The sequence below is a fragment of the Rhinopithecus bieti genome, unplaced genomic scaffold, assembly GCF_001698545.2.
Source record: "Rhinopithecus bieti isolate Rb0 unplaced genomic scaffold, ASM169854v2 scaffold_3041, whole genome shotgun sequence".
NCBI classification, from domain to species: Eukaryota; Metazoa; Chordata; class Mammalia; order Primates; family Cercopithecidae; genus Rhinopithecus; species Rhinopithecus bieti.
In genome coordinates this window covers 4,114,376-4,132,114 of record NW_016804262.1, presented here as the reverse complement: position 1 = coordinate 4,132,114, position 17,739 = coordinate 4,114,376, and the positions used below count along the sequence as shown (strand labels likewise).

The window sequence follows — 17,739 nt, the reverse complement described above, 5'->3', positions numbered from 1 at the left end:
CCCGTCTCTACTGAAAAATACAAAAAACTAGCTGGGCGAGGTGGCAGGCGCCTATAGTCCCAGCTACTCGGGAGACTGAGGCAGGAGAATGGCGTGAACCCTAAAGGCGGAGCTTGCAGTGAGCTGAGATCCGGCCACTGCACTCCAGTTTGGGCGACAGAGCGAGACTCCACCTCAAAAAATAATAATAGTAATAATAATTTGAAATCCAATTGGCTTGGACTTCATTATTTTCCAACTAAAAAGATGACTGAAGGATTTATTTGAAATGTATAAAGAATAATATAGCTGTTATGCTTGTTTCCTTGAAATAAGTAGGTAAAATTCTTCTAGAAGTGTAAGTTACTCCTAAAATATAAATGAACATGTCAAGAATTACATAAATTCTTTAAACTATCACATGAATTATTGCTTCTATATAATGAGTGACACCTCAGAAGAATATTATATTTAGCTTGCATGGCAAAGAACCCATTTAGATTCGTGAAATGGGTCTCACTTTCTTGGTAAAGATCTGGCTTGGAAGTTTTTGTTTGCTTTTAACATTTCTTTCTTTTCTTTTCTTTTTTTTTTTTTTTTAAATAATTTGGAGATCTTCATGAGCAGATGAATATTTACTATGTCAGATTTGAAATAAACCCTGCTAAACCGCTAGAATATTTATTGAGAGAATTTTTTTTAAAAATTGCACAAATTAACACTGGAAGGTCAAACTAGAAACCAATAACACGTAGAGGAAGGACAGATAATCAAGGCATAAGACTGGAAAGATGACGTTTTTAAGAAAACCATATACATAGATTTTGACTTAATCATGTGTTCACTTTGTGCATAAAAAATAAAAAGCCTTCAGATCAAACAAATCTAAAATTTAAAAAAAGTCATATATAAAATTAGTCATATAACCACATAAGATAGAATTTTTCCAAGTAACATTTGAGCAAAGTGCTGTGTCTATACTTTCTTAGTCAATGTTCTGAGGAAAAAATGACTCCAAAGGAATCTGAACCATTATGCAAGACTTTTATTAGCAACAATGTTTGTATTTTTGAAATTTTTATATATAGGAGGTTGAAGCAAATAACTAAAGATTTTAGTGTTAATAGAAATCTAGAGGAAAGTTCATAAATCTTTATAAAAGCAATTTTAAAATTTGTATTTTAATTGTTCCCTCTTTCATATTTCAGGTTAGTCTTTAAAAGCTGTTTAATAAAGAGAACTCCAGATATTATTTCCAGTAATCTATATAACTTTGACTATTATCACTTCAAAAATAACAATAGATGTATTTCAGTAAATAGATTAACTGCGATTCTCTATATTTTTGCAGTTTTGTTTTATAACATGAGTTTGGATGTGAACAGAAAGACAGAGTCTCCACCAAGATTCTATTTTTCTTCTAATGGAACTTCTGACGTGATGACAGGAAGCATACAAGTGTCTAGTGGAGTAGCTAACTGTAGAACACATCAAGCATTTATGCGGGTAATGTAAGCTATTTTTTATTAATGAGTATGTGAACTTCAATGCTGTTGATAGAGAGCAACTTATTGTATTGGTGTCTTTTTATAAAAGGTAGATAAAAGCAACTGTTACCCCTCCTAAACTATGACCTGTTGCTCCAGTTAAAGTATTAGACAGTCTCAACCCAAGTAATTCAGAGTCCTCTTATTGTATCATCCTTTTTCACGTTTATCACATTTGACCTCATCATTTGAAAACACTTGCCTTTTCCTTTCTAAAATTTCATTTTTCCTATCCCTTTTATCTGCTTGCCTAGAAATACACATCTTCAGTAGCTCAACTGAACCTCAAATCTTTTCCATGGTACATTTTTTGGGGTGGGTCAGGGGAGGCGGGGAAGTTAGTTTGTTTTTCGTAGGACTCCAATGAAGCAGAATACAACATGGCTGCTTTTGGATTATGTCTTTGTCTCCGTGCCAGCTTTGTCAGTGATGTCAGTGGGAACTCGCACAGTTGTAGCATGGTGGGGATCATCTGTGGGCCAGGACGACAGCTCTCATGATGGTTTGGGGTATGTCCTGCCAAAGCACAGTCAATTTCATGTTTCTTTTATTAAAACACTCATTCCCAAACTGATCATCGCACTCCTCACATTGGTCAAATTTTATCATATGAAGCCGTGCCAGGTCTTTTTCATTAGGGAACGATGTACTTCATCAGAAAATCTATTGTCACAAAAAGCCAAACTATTCCCAGGAGCCCTTTCTGGGATTTCAAATAGTAGCTTCAGCTTAGGGCTTAATTTTCCCTTAGATACTTATTCCAAGCAAATGTAAGCAAGCATCATCAAGACTTCAATACACTATTAAATGCTAAGAGCAATAATCCCCATGCTATTTCCTCATTTCCCTTAACAGTTTTTATTGTTGTACTAGAATAAAGCTATTAGATGGTTCAGAGCCAAAAGTATAGAATATTAATGTAACCATCATTTATACGGTAGGAATTAAAGAGGTTCTTTTTTTCATGCTTCATGGATGTCATTTTACTTACCTTAGTCAATTGTAGAGACAAATATTGAGATCGTTTTAAAGGCAATAAAAGGGCCAACATTAGATATTCACAAAGAAACACGTTGTGTTAAAAATTTGCAAAAGTGATTTGGTTTTTTTAGTCCTGTGTTTCTTGTCATCGTTCCTATAAATAAGGGATCATCAAAATTGTATACCTTTTTTGGAGTAAATTTGTAGCAGAAATGATTAGCAAAGGTAAGTGCTTTGTTGCATGTATATTTGTAGTGTTACCATGGTTTTGATGGTAGCAGGATTCAGCTATTGCCTTTGTACCATATTGCAAATATTAAATGATAGCACTTACTGCTGGGATTGCACATGGCAAACGCAACTAATAACAGAGCTCTAACTCTAGAGCCAGTATTCTTAACCAGTACATGTTCTGTGTTACAAGAAAGATAGAGGTCTATAATGAAATTTTAGAAAGCCATTTTTTTTTTTTTTTTAAGATGGAGTCTTGGTCTGTTGCCAAGGCTGACTTTTAAAATGATCGTTTCCTTCAGTATCTTTTTCTATTCCTAAGTTACCTTGCTTGTGTTTGGAACACTTTTAAAACTCATATAGAAAGGCAAAAAGTTACTCCAACCCTCTCCTTTGTAACAAACCCACACAGAAGATAAGAACCACAGTTGCAGCTACCCTGAATTTGAGTTCTGTCAAGGAGCTGCAGCTGTTACTTAAGAAGGTATAGGAATGTAATGAGTGTATTTCCCACCTCCACCAGGGTGATAGCCCAAGGAATTAGGAAACATTAACACTCTTAAGTTTCTACAGTCTGAAAGCATAAGACAGCAATCTGAATTCTTCCGTCTTCCTAATACTAGAAAAGAAGATGCATAGCGGTTGGGATGCCTGGGTTGTTCCTGTGTTCCATAAAACACATCTGGTACCATGGTACCAGGAGTGGGAGTGTTAACATATGTATCTATTTTGTCTCTGCATTCCTTACAATGAAATGAAGTGACATTTGTTAATTATATACTCCGCCCACAATCCCCACTTGTCAGAGGACTCCCTGCCTGCCTGTTGGTTGGAGATGCTTTACTCGTATAGTTGTCCCTACTGGCCATTCACTCAATTAATTTGATATTTATTGAGTACTTACATTGTGTCAAATTCTGTATAGATCAGTGAATGGGACATATAAAGATTACTACCCTCATGGAGCTTATAGTCTACTGGGGTGAGACAAAAAAAAAATGATAAAAATATACATTCTATAGTATTTTGGAAGATACGGGTGATAAAGAAAAAAGGAGGGCAGAGTACAGAAATGTGCAATGCTGGAGAAGGAGTGAAGTGTACAATGTTAAACAGGATACTCAGAGTAGGCTTCATTCAGAAAGTGACATCTGAGCAAAGACGTGAAGGAAGTGAGGAAGTTGCCCATGTAGATATCTAGGGCAGTTGTTCTTAGTTTTAGGGTGTAATAGCAACACCTGTAGGGCTTCTGAAAACACAAATTGCTGGTCCCATCTAGAATCCCTGATTTAGTAGGTCTGCAGTAAGGCCTGAGAATTTGCATTTCTGCAGAGTTCCCAGGGGACCCATCCTTTGAGAACACCTGGTTCAGGAAAAGAGTATTCCAGTGAGAAAAACTTGAGTCAAAGGCCTGAAGAATGTACCTGGTTATTTTAAAGAACAATAGGGAGGCAAGGATGGCTAGAAATGTAAGCAAAGGGAAGAATGGCGGAAGAAGAGATTATGCAAAACCTGTGGCTTTTTCTCTGAGAGAAAGGTGGATCTATAACAGCATTTTGTCAGAGAAGTCACATGATCTAACATAGGTATACAAAGGAACACTCTAGCTGCTGTGTTGTGAATAGAGTAGGAGATAAAGAGTTGACACATGGAGAAGAGGCTACTGTGGTAACACAGGGGAGAGATGGTTCCAACAAAAGTGGTGGCAGTGGATATGGTGAGAAGTAGTCGAAGTCAAGTTGCTGACATCCAATTTACAATTTGCTGACAGACTGGATGTCTGGCATCTGAGAAAGAGGCTCTATGATGACTCCAGGGTCTTTAGCCTGAGCCACTTGGAGAATGTAGTTTTCATCAATTGAGACAATATTGCAGGAGAACACCTTTTAAGTGGAAAATTCTAGAGTTCAGTCATGGGCCTGCTAGCTAGAGAGACCTATTTTAAGTGTAAATATCAATTAAGCCTTTGTATATACTCATCTTGAGTTGAGGACAGGCAGAGAACAGGAAAGGTAACAATATATCTTTGGCATATGGATGGTATTTAAAATCATATTAAGATGGCTGAGATCAGAAGAGGGCCAGTGTCTGCACTCTGGGCCCCTACAACATGAAGAGGTTGGCAAGAAGAGGCCCACAGGGGAGATAAGAAGGTCAAATCAGTAAGAAAGGAAGCAAATCAACAGTGTTGGGCATCCTGGAAGTGAAGTGAATAAAGCCAAAGGGGAAAGCATGATGATGTTTTCCGTACAGCAGCTTGATCGAATAAGACGAGGGCTGAAAACTCGCCATTAGATTTATAATGTGGAGGCTGTTGGTGGTGGTGACAAAAGCATTTCAGACAGTAGTGGCGGGGGTGGGGGGAGGAGGAAAGGAATTGGAAGCATTGTAGGTTATTCTTTCAAAAGTTTTGCCTCAAAGGTGACCAAAGAAATGGAATTGGGGGTCAGTAGCTGAAGTGAAGAGTTCTCTGGGTTTTTGTCTTTTAAGACAGAAGCATTAGCATGTTTTATGCTGATAGGCATGCTGCAATAGAGTGAAAAACTTGGGATATATGTGACAGGGGAGAAGAGCTGGAACTAAATTCTTGAAGGCAAAAAGGGAAAGATTAAATGTACAAGTGAAAGGGTTGGTTCTAGATAGGCATGTGCATGGTTCATCTGTGTATGTGCTTGCAGATGCTGAGTAGATGTGATGGGGACTATGGAAGTTCTTGTCTGATTGCTTTAATAATCTCAGTGAACTAAGAAGCAAACTCATCAACTAGAGTATAGATGAAGGAAGTGGTATTTGGAGTTTGGGAAGACGTGAAATAGTCTTCCAGGAGAATGTGAGAGTAACAAAATACAGGGTGGTTGTCAGATGGTGTCTGGGACCACTTGCACTCATTGTCATAAACTGAGTGTAGCCTGTGTGTTTGTGTGTGTGTGTGTGTGTGTGTGTGTGTGTGTGTTTTTCCCCAGTCACGTTCAACGTTCAGGAGTAGATGAAGAGTTACAATTAACCAGGGTTGTGGTTTGATCAAGAGAGTGAAGCAAGCAAGGAGCATGCAGCAGGAGTGAATATACAAGGGAATGGTTATATTTTTGGTTGTGAAGTTGAAGCAGGCTAAGGAGGGGAGGGGTCACACCAAGAGGGTGAAGGACCAGGAAAGAAATTTCATCGGAGATCCCAGTACAATCAGCAAATTGTGGGAATTGACTATTAAAGAGATTGAGTTGCAAAGATGGCACAGATATAAAACGTAAAAGCCTTGGAGACCTAAAAGTGAGGAAAAGATTGAATTTTGCTTTTATTTTTGCTGACAATTCTTTGATTACCTTATGCAAATGAAAGCCTTTAAACTTAATTACAAAATGCATTGTGTTCTTTGATGGTGGGCAAGTCGGCTGTCAAAAAGACTCCAGATCTTAAGTTTATATAAAATTTATGTTTAAAAACTTATTCTCTTTTAATCACAATTCTTTAGTTTTATGCTAGATCTTCTTGGACTAGAGGTGCATACAGGATCATACCATGTCGTAAACCTTGCGTCAGATTTTTGTTCTAGCATGTTATTTTTCTGAGGCTATGGGTTCATTTAGTCAGGGTTGTAGGGGAATCAGTTTTCCTTAAGTCTAAATCATAATTAAAAAGTATCACACAGGATTACTTTGCTTGACTGTCAAAATTTGTTCCTCAAAAATAAGGAGAAATTGTCTTTTTTTTTTTAAATTATAAAAAAAACCGGGTGCCGCTCGGCGACTCAAGCCTGTAATACCAGCACTTTGGGAGGCCGAGACGGCGGATCACGAGGTCAGGAGATCGGACCATCCTGGCTAATACGGTTTGGAAACCCGTCTCTACTAAAAAAATACAAAAAACTAGCCAGGCGAGGTGGCGGGCCTCTGTAGTCCCCAGCTACTCTGGAGGCTGAGGCAGGAGAATGGCGTGAACCCGGGAGGCGGAGCTTGCAGGAGCTGAGATCTGGGCCACTGCATCCAGCCTGGGGCGGCAGAGCGCAGACTCCGTCTCAAAAAAAAAAAAAAAAAAAAAAAAAAAAAAAAAAAAAAAAAACTTTGTAATTTTAGTTGATTATAATTAAGGCCAAGCTTTAATTTTTGCCATCGGAGCCATATAATTATTAGCTTTTGCTAAGAGTTCATAATGATATGTCTGAATATAAGGAAATGGTTAAATTTTCTTTATACATTTAGTTTTTACTATTGAAATCCTCTTCTATTAAGAGATTGCTTTTCCTCTATGTAAAAGGTGTTTCTCCATTTATGTAAGTATATGAAAATCTTTGTTTTTGCTTTAAATATACAACTTCATCAAATTTTAGAGATTTCTTAGGACAAGGGATAATTTTGAGGCAGTTTTGATTTAGAGAAACCCAAACTGTAACTCGAAGCAGTTTTTAGACATGTTAGAGCAGCCATGGTAGTGAAACTTCCCTTGAAATGTTGACGGATGATATCTCTTGGTTGATCTTGATGGAATCTCTGCATCAAAATATCCCCTGATATTTGAGAAGAGAAGAAGGGTGTTACATTGGGATAACAAAAGCAGCAAAAGATTGCCTGTTTGTCTGCATTTCCGACAAAGCTAGAACTACTGGCTTAGTTGCTGAACAAAGAATGCCTGTCCCCAGAGATATTCTGAGAGACAGTGAATTCAGTGGCCTTAGCGTGTTTTATTAAAATCATGACATCAACCTACCTGTGTAGATTAGTTAATTCTTTTCTTTCTTTGATTTCTCAAATTCCTGAATTTTAGATTTCTGAAATACAGGGAGTTCATTTTGCTATGTAAATCTTTAGGTGACTTCTAAAACTCATCTTTTTTCCATAGTAATTTCAGGAAAACAAATGTGTATTTGATTAGTAGATTTTTTGTGTGTTTTTTAATTTCATTTGCTTATATTGTTGAGTGATACATGCACATAGATAGCTTAATGAAATGTCATTTACTCTAAAGAAGAAATTTTTTAATGATAGCACACTATGGACTGATTCATATATGCAGACATTTCTGCTGAAAATCTAAGTGTGAGCAAACTATATAATTGTACTAATATGGTATTCTAGAAGTAAATTGATTATTATAACATTTTAATTTTTTGTTAGGTTGCAAGATCTTTGAGGCAGGATATTATCTTTTGCATATTTGTATTCTTAGAGCTAGCACAATCCATTACATAAGGCAGAAAATATTTTTTTAACACATTTATGGATGCTATGTTCTTGGTGCTATTTAAAAAATTCTATAAGAAAAATCTGAGAATGTTCTGTTGGTATCATGGTTAGAGCATTTGTCTTGGGGGTGCTGTCTTTTCTCAGGAAATTGTAGTGCCAGATGTTTAACAGTTCTCTACCACTTGAGACAAGCTTACTACATAAAGGGACTGCAATTTTACAAGATGGTGATGGTTCAGGTACCAACCTATGTCTTGGTCTCAGCTTTTCCTTCCCAAGCCCTACATAAGCACCAGAGAGGTATTTCAAAAATCTAGTCACATTCCTTGCTTAAAGTCTTCCTATGTAAGAGCCTCCCCAACCCCTTTTATGTGTAGATTAGGTGGCCCTACTTCTTCTGTATTTGGGCATGTCTGTATCAGAATATTCATCCCCCACACTGTTTATGTGGATTTGTGGAACATAGATTGGGACAGGCACTGACTTTCAGTTTTGTATCCCTAGAGCTGCCTTGGACACAGTAGACCCATGAATAGATAGCTTCAAATATTTATTACTGACATTATTGTTTAGTGATATAAAATTTTTTGGCGCACCTTTTAAATAAATTAACAGGAGGACATGGGCCTGTTGCTCAGCTCTCAAGTTGGCCAGAAATACAGATTTCTATGAAAGTCAAGCAAGAAGACAGACGTTATATAATTTCAGGCATGTGCTAATTTGCATGCTTGTGGGCACCCTATTTTATGTAATTGTCCATAAAAATGTGGCATGAAATCTTCATTATTTTTAATATACATAGCACATGCCCATCCAAATTTTAAAATTTAAACAAATCTACTTTTTTACTCCCAAATATTTAATCACTTTAAGACATTTTGATATTACAGATTTTGTCTGTAGGTGGAGCTGCTAAAGTTAGTGTGTATATCCGTCAAATGCAGTTTTTGCAAGAGTGCATGTACATTTTATATATTGCAAGAAAAGTGTAATTAATAGCTAATTAGGATAATGATAGTAATATACACCAGATGTAGAGAAGACCTTGTGGAAAATTAATATGAATTAGATAGCATGTGATTTGGTCAAAGCAAGCTTGTTGAGAAGAATTAAAACAGTGGACATGTGGAGGGACAATCAGTGGCCGTCTAGCTCCTACACCTAGGGAATAATTTAATCAAGTTTGCTATTGTAATACTCAGGGCTTCAAGCTGTTCGGTTTTCACAAGTCGATAACTTGGGATTTGGCCTTGATTCGCAGCATTCCTATATGGTCAAGGTTTCATGTTGAGATGATCCCTTACCAAGTAATTTAATAAAAGCATCTCTGTATAAGATTGGAAAAGTAATCAGGGATCTTGAGTACTCTGATTCAGGCTCCAAATGTTCTAAATACTGTTTAATAAATAGAGGTCTACTCCTTGTTCTGTAACTAATTTTCTATTTAATGTTGATTGGTTGGCAGTAGTTCAGTTTTCTTATTCCTTCCAAATGTTCACCAGAATCTCTTAGTCTAGGAAACTGAAATTTAGTAATTCCTTAGTTGGCTTATATGCCTGCATTTTGAAGCAACATACAAATTTTGTCATGTCTGCCTTATGGACAGTATGTCATTTAATCATCACAACAATAAGGTATAGGTATAACCACCATAATTGTTATTATTCCAATTTTCAGATAAGATAACTAAGCCATGGACAAATTAAGAAACTTGCCCAATGTTACATAGATAATAAGTGGTGGACCCCAGATTTGAACACCAGTGCTTCACCTTTAGACCACTATTGGTTTTAACCACTATATACATAAATTGATAATGTTGTAAATGAAAAGAGAAAAAAAAATTACAACCTTTTTGTTTATAATTACGCAAAGATATAGAATAGATATAGTCTTTTATGTGATGTGTGTCATCTTTATTAAATTACTTCATTGATTTCTATCAAAAGTTACTATATAAATAATATAGCAATACAGCAATAATCTGTGTGATAGGGATTTTTTTCCCTATTCTTTTTTTTTTTTTTTTTTTTTTTTTGAGACGGAGTCTCGCTCTGTCGCCCAGGCTGGAGTGCTGGAGTGCAATGGCCGGATCTCAGCTCACTGCAAGCTCCGCCTCCCGAGTTTACACCATTCTCCTGCCTCAGCCTCCTGAGTAACTGGGATTACAGGCGCCTATTCCTTAAGGATTTTTAATTGATGAGCTTTGAAAATAATCTATTCCTTACCTGCCTTGGGGCAGTAATGTTTAAGCCATATTGCAATCCTGAAATGTCTATAGATAAATAGAAACCTGGTCCACTGACATTACTCAGTAGGAGGTCTGTCAATTGCAGTGTCATGGGTCTACCCTGAGGAACTCATCTAGCATAATATAAACCTCAGTTATGGTTTAAGTTAATATGTCTAGCCTGGGTGAAAACACTTGACTCTTTAATGGTCAAGAGGGAATTTGTTGAATCTATTTTTTAAAATGAGAAGAACCTATAGATTGAAATGGCCATATGAAAAGTAGAGTAAAAACTGAGCCTTAAATTATTAGTATGAAAGACATCACACATTTGTATGAAAGACTAAATTATTAGTATGAAAGAATTGTGACCAATTCTTCAAATTATCTCCTGAATATCGCAACAATTCTAATACCAAGAAAATCAAAAACTGCATAGATTTTCTCCACTAGTTTCTGTGTAGGTGGGCTATATGTGGTGATGTGAACTGCTCTCTCATATCCTGAGATCATTTCTACTTTTAATTTTTGCAGTGTCTAAAATCTTATTTTATAGATTTCTCATTGACATGTCTTTATGTAATTTCTCAATTGAATTCTGTTATAAATCCTCTTAGGTTACTTTAGTAGTAAAATCTTTTTAGCTTACCCTTTTAGAAAAGGAGAAGTTTGTTTAGTTGAGTGCCCTTTGAAAATCACATTTCTGACTGTGGACTGCTTGAACAGGTGCTTTCTAAGAGACACTGTGTTTTATATGTTATTTGATTTTCATATACACTTATCCTGCAGTATCCATGGGGGACTGGTTCCAGGATACTATTCCAGGACCCCACTTGGATACAAAAATCCAAGGATCCTCAAGTCCCTTATATAAAATTGTGCCATATTTGCGCTTAACCTTTGTAAATCCTCTCATATACTTTAAATCATCTCTAAATTATTTATAATATGTAATACAATGTAAATGCTATGTAAACACTTGTTATACTCTATTGGTTAGGGAATAATGACAAGAAAAAAATCTGTACATGTTCAGCACTGATGCAACTATCCATTATTTGCCAACTATTTTTGATCCAAGGTGGCTGAACCCACAGATGTGGAACCGATGGGTACAGAGGGCTGACTCTCTTTGTTTTCATAGACTTGAGAGTCTAGGACACTTTTACTATCTAGTGAAGTGCTTACTTAATCGAATGACAAATACTTTCAAAGATATTTTCTTGTTGATTATTTCACTGTGTGTAAGAAAACAATTTTGAAAATATGGAATATTTTAATGATGCTAGCAAATAATCAAATGAAAAAATCATTTGTAAGTTGATAGAAAATATTTTTAAAAGAAAATGTCTGCATATACAAATAAAGGTTAAAATATAAGAATTGACAATCACTTGTAATAAACTCGAGCTGTTTCTTTGGAGACACAAGACAATGAATTTTAAAAATCTGATTATAAAAAAAAAAACTTGTGACCACATATCAACAAGAATAGGAGTAAGAAATGCTGTGTAGACATTAGTTAAGATATTAAGTGTAGAAGAATGTTATACAGGGCAGAATGGATTGTGAATGGGTTACAATTTCTGCGTAATTGGTAAATAAATTCAAGAGTTCTTTGTGAAGTATAAAAGCACAATAAACTTAAAAAAAAAAAAAATGGCCAGTTGCAGTGGTTCAAGCCTGTAATCCCAGCACTTTAGGAGGCCGATGGGGGCGGATCACTTGAGGTCAGGAATTTGAGACCAGCCCGACCAACCTGGTGAAACCTGGTCTTTACTAAAAATACAAAAATTAGCTGGGTGTGTTTGTACATGTCTGTAATTCCAGCTACTCGGATGACTGAAGTGGGAGGATCACTTGAACCCAGGAGAGGGAGATTGTAGTGAGCTGAGATCATGCCACTGCCCTCAAGCCTGGGTGACACAGCAAGATTCTGACTCAAAACAAAAAAAAACAAAAAAACAAAACAAAAAAAAAACTTTAACAACTAATAAGAAAATCAGTACAGTGACAAGTATATACAATTAGATGTACAAAACAAATACTTTGCCTGTATACCATTCAATATCTGTTAGAAAATATAATAGAAAAATTCCATAAAAAAAGAAAAGGGCTGGGTATGGTGGCTCACACCTGTAATCCCAGCCATTTGGGAGGCCAAGACTGGAGAAGCCCTTGAGCCCAGGAGTTCAAGACCAGTCTGGAAACATTGCAAGACCCTGCCTTTATAAATATGAAAAAATTGGCTGGGCATGGTGGTGCACACCTGTAGTCCTAGCTACTCTGAAGGCTGAAGAAGAAGGATCGCTTGAGCCCAGGAGTTCAGAACTGTGGTGAGCTACACTTCACTCCAGTCTGCTGATAGAGAGAGATCCCATCTCTTAAAAAAAAAAAAAAAAAAAAAAGAAGAAGAAGAAGAAAAGAAAAAAAAAAGGAATAACTAAAAAGGATGTTTTATAATATCTGGAGTCAAATGAATCAAATTTAATCAAAATGTTATTGAGAGATAGAAAACGTATAGGGTAATGTTAAATGTCAAATGAATCAAATTTAATCAAAATGTTATTGAGAGAGAGAAAATGTATAGGGTAATGTTAAATGGGATAAAAAGCACTTTGAAATGATTTATAAAAGTATATCATGAAAATGCATATAATACCAAGTTATCTTTTAAATGCATAGAAAATAGCATGGAAGAAAATACTCCCAAGTATAGACCTTTATAACTATTATTGGATGGTATTATTTTCATTTTATTCTTTTGTGTTTTCATAAGAAACGTAAATGATTTTGTGTGATATGAAAAAATATACATCTTCATTTTTTTAACAATTTAGATGAAAGATAAGTATTTGCTTTGTCTTCCATGTACAGTGTTTGGCCTTATTCAGGAAAGAAGTTTTATATTTTTTTAATCTACATGCTTGTTTTTGTTATTAATGCATATGGTTGTTATTTTCCTTAGAAAGATGTGCGGGACATCCGCACCCCAATTCAGATTGAAGCTGCTTACCACCTTGGTCCTCACGTCATCAGTAAACGAAGCACAGAAGAATTCCAACCACTTCAGCCAATTCTTCAGCAGAAGAAAGAAAAAGACATAATTAAAAAAACAGTAGGAGTATTTTCCTTTATCCAAATTATTATGTGGCATTTAACCAAATTTTAAAATATGGCATCATTCTGAAGAAGTGAACTATATGTCAGAATTTTTTTTAATTTTATGAATTTTAAAACATAAAATAGATTTATGATGTGTCTTTTCATTTCTTTAAATTGTTTATATTCCCTTTAGGATATTGAACTGAATATTTTAAAATATGTATTTAATCACAACAGTAGATTATCATATAAAATGCTACTGTTCTATTTTTGATGCCTTGCCAGTGAAGAAAGATATTACTAGAGAAAAATCATAATGGGAGAAGGTTGTATTAATGTTAGTTATTCAGTGTCATCATGTGTCCTCAGTTTATCTTCCTCTTCTCATGTCCTGTCTCCCTTGCTTTCATCCTACTCACAGATTCACTCACGTCTTCATAATCAAATTTCCTTGCTTAGTTTTATCCATTTACAGACACATGTGTTTATGTTAAACACAATAATTTCTTTAAAAAAATCCATTATATGCTTTTCAGCCACATCCCGGGATCAATTGCATTTGAGATGGATCCTACATTCTAACCAGTTTTCTAAATTATCCCAAAATATTTAAGTTTCACTGACAGTGTATTTATTCTCAGGAGTCCTGTTGTTCAGACCTTTACTGTCTGCCAACACAAAGACATAGTGTTTGTCCAAAAACAGGATGTGTCTGGGCATTGTAAAAAGCCTTCATTAAAATGTTCACTAATGACACACAGAATGTAAAAGATGAAAGGGACATTTAAAGGTCTAGTTCATATCCTGTCCAGACAAAATTGCCCCATAGTCACTTTAAGATAATTGAGCTTACAATCACCACTAGTCTAGTCTAGAATACAGGATCAAATGAAGATAACTGAAGAGCATATTTTTCTCTATACCCTCATACGAAAATATTTACGGAAGCCAGGGGTTGTTTTTACTCTTCTGTTAAACTTCAGTCTTCAACATCAGCTCTTTGTAAATGTCTTTAATAGTGAAAATCTCAATATTGCAAGTACACAAGCCAAAACCTTAGCAATTTGTAGTTACATTAATTTATATTTTGATTCTTAGAACAACTTGCTTCACCAATAGAAATGAGAGAAAAAAAATCATATTTATTTAGAGAGATATTTACACTTCTCCCCCAACTTTAGGCACGCTGTTTGACAGTACTCTAGTCACTTCACACTTAATGAGCCTGGCTGCTTCTGACTTTCTAGATCTCTCTTTGTTTTCTGCATCTGTCTCTCTTTACCTGTTCCCATTATCTTCCCTTTTATCTCTCTCCATTTTTTCCTTTTGTCCAGCTTATGCCTTGGGTCTTCCTAGGTCCTTTGTAGTATTTATTGATCTTATTTAAAAGTTCAGAGTTAATTAAATTCTGGAACCCTTATTTAATTTTGTTCAATGTTTCCTCTACATAAAATGTCTAAGTATCTCCATGTAGCTAATTTCAGTGAATATAAAATCACTGTCACAACATCTGCCAAAATTAAGTGCCATTATTTACATGTAATAAATGGGATCAAACTGCAGCACCAGAAAATTGAGAGGAACCCAATGAAAAAAAAAATCTTGGTAGCTAATAAACTCCTTTAATGCCTTTAACTTTTTTTTTCCAAATCTATTTCACTGATAAAATTTGGGCTTTAAATTTTACCTATTTAGAACTTAGCTCTTTTAGCCCTGCAAGTAATTGTCATTTGAACCCTACTAATTCTTAAATTGAGCTTTTAAAAAGATAAAATAAAGAGTTGTCAATTTGATGTATCAATTTTATTTTCTCATGTATCATAGATGTCATCTTCTTTAAAATATATATATAAATATACTTGCTGATTAAATCAAAATAAAAAACATTGTCATTTTATTTCCAGATAAGCTTTGCAAGGTTTTGTGCCCATGAAAATTGTTCTGCTGATTTACAGGTTTCTGCAAAGATTGGGTTTTTGAAGTAAGTATATGTGGTATAATCTCTATTATTCATCAAGAGGGGGTAATGAGTGTGTGCATTTGCATTCCCAAAAAAAAGGAATAAGAGCTAACCCTTGAAAATTAACAGCATTTAAAGAATTAGCAACACAATGGTTAGTTTTTTTTATTGCCCAGAAAATGGATGATATCACTCAGACTGATCTATAATCCAAGTATGACAAATTTAAAAAGGAAGAAACCATCTTGCTCTTCTACATTCATAGAAAGGGAAACGGAGAAAAAGGAAATAGATGTGATGTGCTTCAGAATAGCATCTAGCGCAAAGCAAAGACTGGATAATTGTTGGTTGCTGTCATTATTTTATGATGGCAAATAAACCACTGCAATTTTGTATCATATCTGGATCCCCTATATTCAAATCATTTTGCATATCAAAGAGATGATGTGAAAACAAGGACCAGAGAGAGAGAGAGAGAATGAACACTTCAGGTTGAGGATTGATCATAGAAGGCGAGTGAAAGAGGGGAAGCAGATGCATCAGTGACAGGGCAGGAAAACAGGGAACTATTTTTGGGAGATTGGGATATAAATGGAGCAGCTTTAATTTGGGGCATGTTGAATTTGGAGGGACTTTTATATGTGGCGTTCCACTTGAAAATCTAGTTCAGGATTATGTTTGGAAGTTCCTTTATTCATTAGTGACTTGTGAGATGGCCCAAGGGATAGAAATGTGAATTTTATAGAGGAAAAAATTATGGATCAAATCTTGGGGGACAGTTTTATTCAAGGAGATTAAAAATGGGGAGTCCCTGTAGGAGACTGAGAAGGCATCTTCAAGGAATTAAAGAGAACCAAGTCCCTGGTGAAATAGCCAATGGAGAATATAAAAAGGGAGACAATATTGTAAAATTGTAAAAAGATCAGATAGCATAATGTCTAAAGAAAGGTCATGGAAGTCAGCATTTATTAATAAAATGTGACTGGTGGCGAAAAAATGGGCATCACTGGCAAATGCCAAGATAGAACTCTTAGTGCAGAAGTAGCCAAATGAGCCTAAACCAGTGTCTCTTGCGTTTCACACCCACCCACATATCAAATTTGCTATTAGACATGTCCTTTTGGGTGCCCTATAGTTTCACTCTGCCCAGGCACTATCCAGGAATGACATGGCTGTTAGAAAGTTACCAAAGCCAGAAACCTAGGGCTCAATCTGCATTCTTTCTCTTTCTTGTTCTTGATATCCAGAACTATTAAGTTCTACAATGCTACCACCTAGATGTCTTTCTTATCCATCATGCTTTGATATCTCTACAGCACTATTACTCCAAACTAGGCACTCACTATCCTACCTAGGTCACTAAGTTCTCCTGCTTTCTAGGATACTGGCCTTTGATTTTGCATTATTAGCATACACATGTGATAACAGTGCTTCAGTGACTCATTTTAGACTTAAAATCTAAACTCCTGGGTGGTATTTTTCACCAATTCCCCAGGGAGTTTTTTCATCAATGTCTGAATACTTATGGTTGTTTGGTTATGCCATGCTCTCCTGAACCTCTGTATCTTCTCACTTCTTCTGCCCATCTACCTGATTAACTTTTATTTATCTTTTAAATCTAAGCTGTTTCCTAGGGGAAGCCCCCTGGTCTTCAGCTAGTTAAACTTAAGTTCTGTTGTGCCCTTGGTCCTATGGCACTGTGCTCATGATTATTGAAAGTCTGTCTCCACACTGTCCTGGAAGCTGCTGCAAAGCAGGGTCCTGTCCTTTCATCTTTGTGTTCCCAATGCCTAACAGTGCCTGAAGTGCTGCAGGTGACTGGAGAGGTTTGCTGAGAATGGAACAAGATCCCAAAAGGGATCAGATTCATAGGTAGAGGAATTAGCCTTAGTTAAGAATCTCTTTATCTTAAGCTAACAAGCTATGAAAAGATGCTTGACATTAAGAAATTTCAGTGTGGAAGGAAGGGAAATACAGAGAACTCATGGATGGCTAGGATAAAAAGCAAGTTTATATATGGTAATTGAAGGCATTGAAGATATGTTTGGCAACTTGAAAGGAATGGAAAAAAAATTCAAAATAGCTATTATGATAAAGGACAGGAAGTCAACTAGGAATAAGTAAAAAGGTTGACAAATAGGGTTGAGTACCCTACTGTGGTAGGATCACATACGGCCAAGAATCAATTATTTTTACTTAGGTAATGTCAGTTTAGCCTGAGAGTCCATAGTGCAGGGCCAAAAAGCTTTGATTGATTATTGGACTTTATACTTAAATTACCCAGATTAACTGCTCAGATAATCCAAAAACAGTGACTACTGACTACTTTGTATCCCAGCATGTAGGGCGGTGCCTTTGGTGATTTCTTAGTTGAATAACTTATAATCTTCCCATTTCTGTATTTATTTTCTTCCTAAACTGCCTAATTGTCTTGACGTTTTTACCCTCATGGGTCTTTGATAAGAAGACGAGTTGTGTGGGGGAAATCTTTTCTAAGCTGCAAGTAAAGGAGGGTTTTCATTTTCTTAA

General features: G+C 35.8%; 1 protein-coding gene across 1 annotated transcript in view; it reads left to right on the top strand.

The window, feature by feature from the left end:
• The window catches only part of LOC108526617 (integrin alpha-4), a 53,445-nt gene that overhangs the window by 18,467 nt on the left and 17,239 nt on the right, over window positions 1–17,739 (top strand). The window contains exons 10-12 of the mRNA XM_017867431.1: window positions 1,331–1,485; window positions 13,114–13,263; window positions 15,155–15,231. Of these exons, the coding sequence (XP_017722920.1) occupies window positions 1,331–1,485; window positions 13,114–13,263; window positions 15,155–15,231 (382 nt within the window). The remainder of the gene's footprint in view (window positions 1–1,330; window positions 1,486–13,113; window positions 13,264–15,154; window positions 15,232–17,739) is intronic.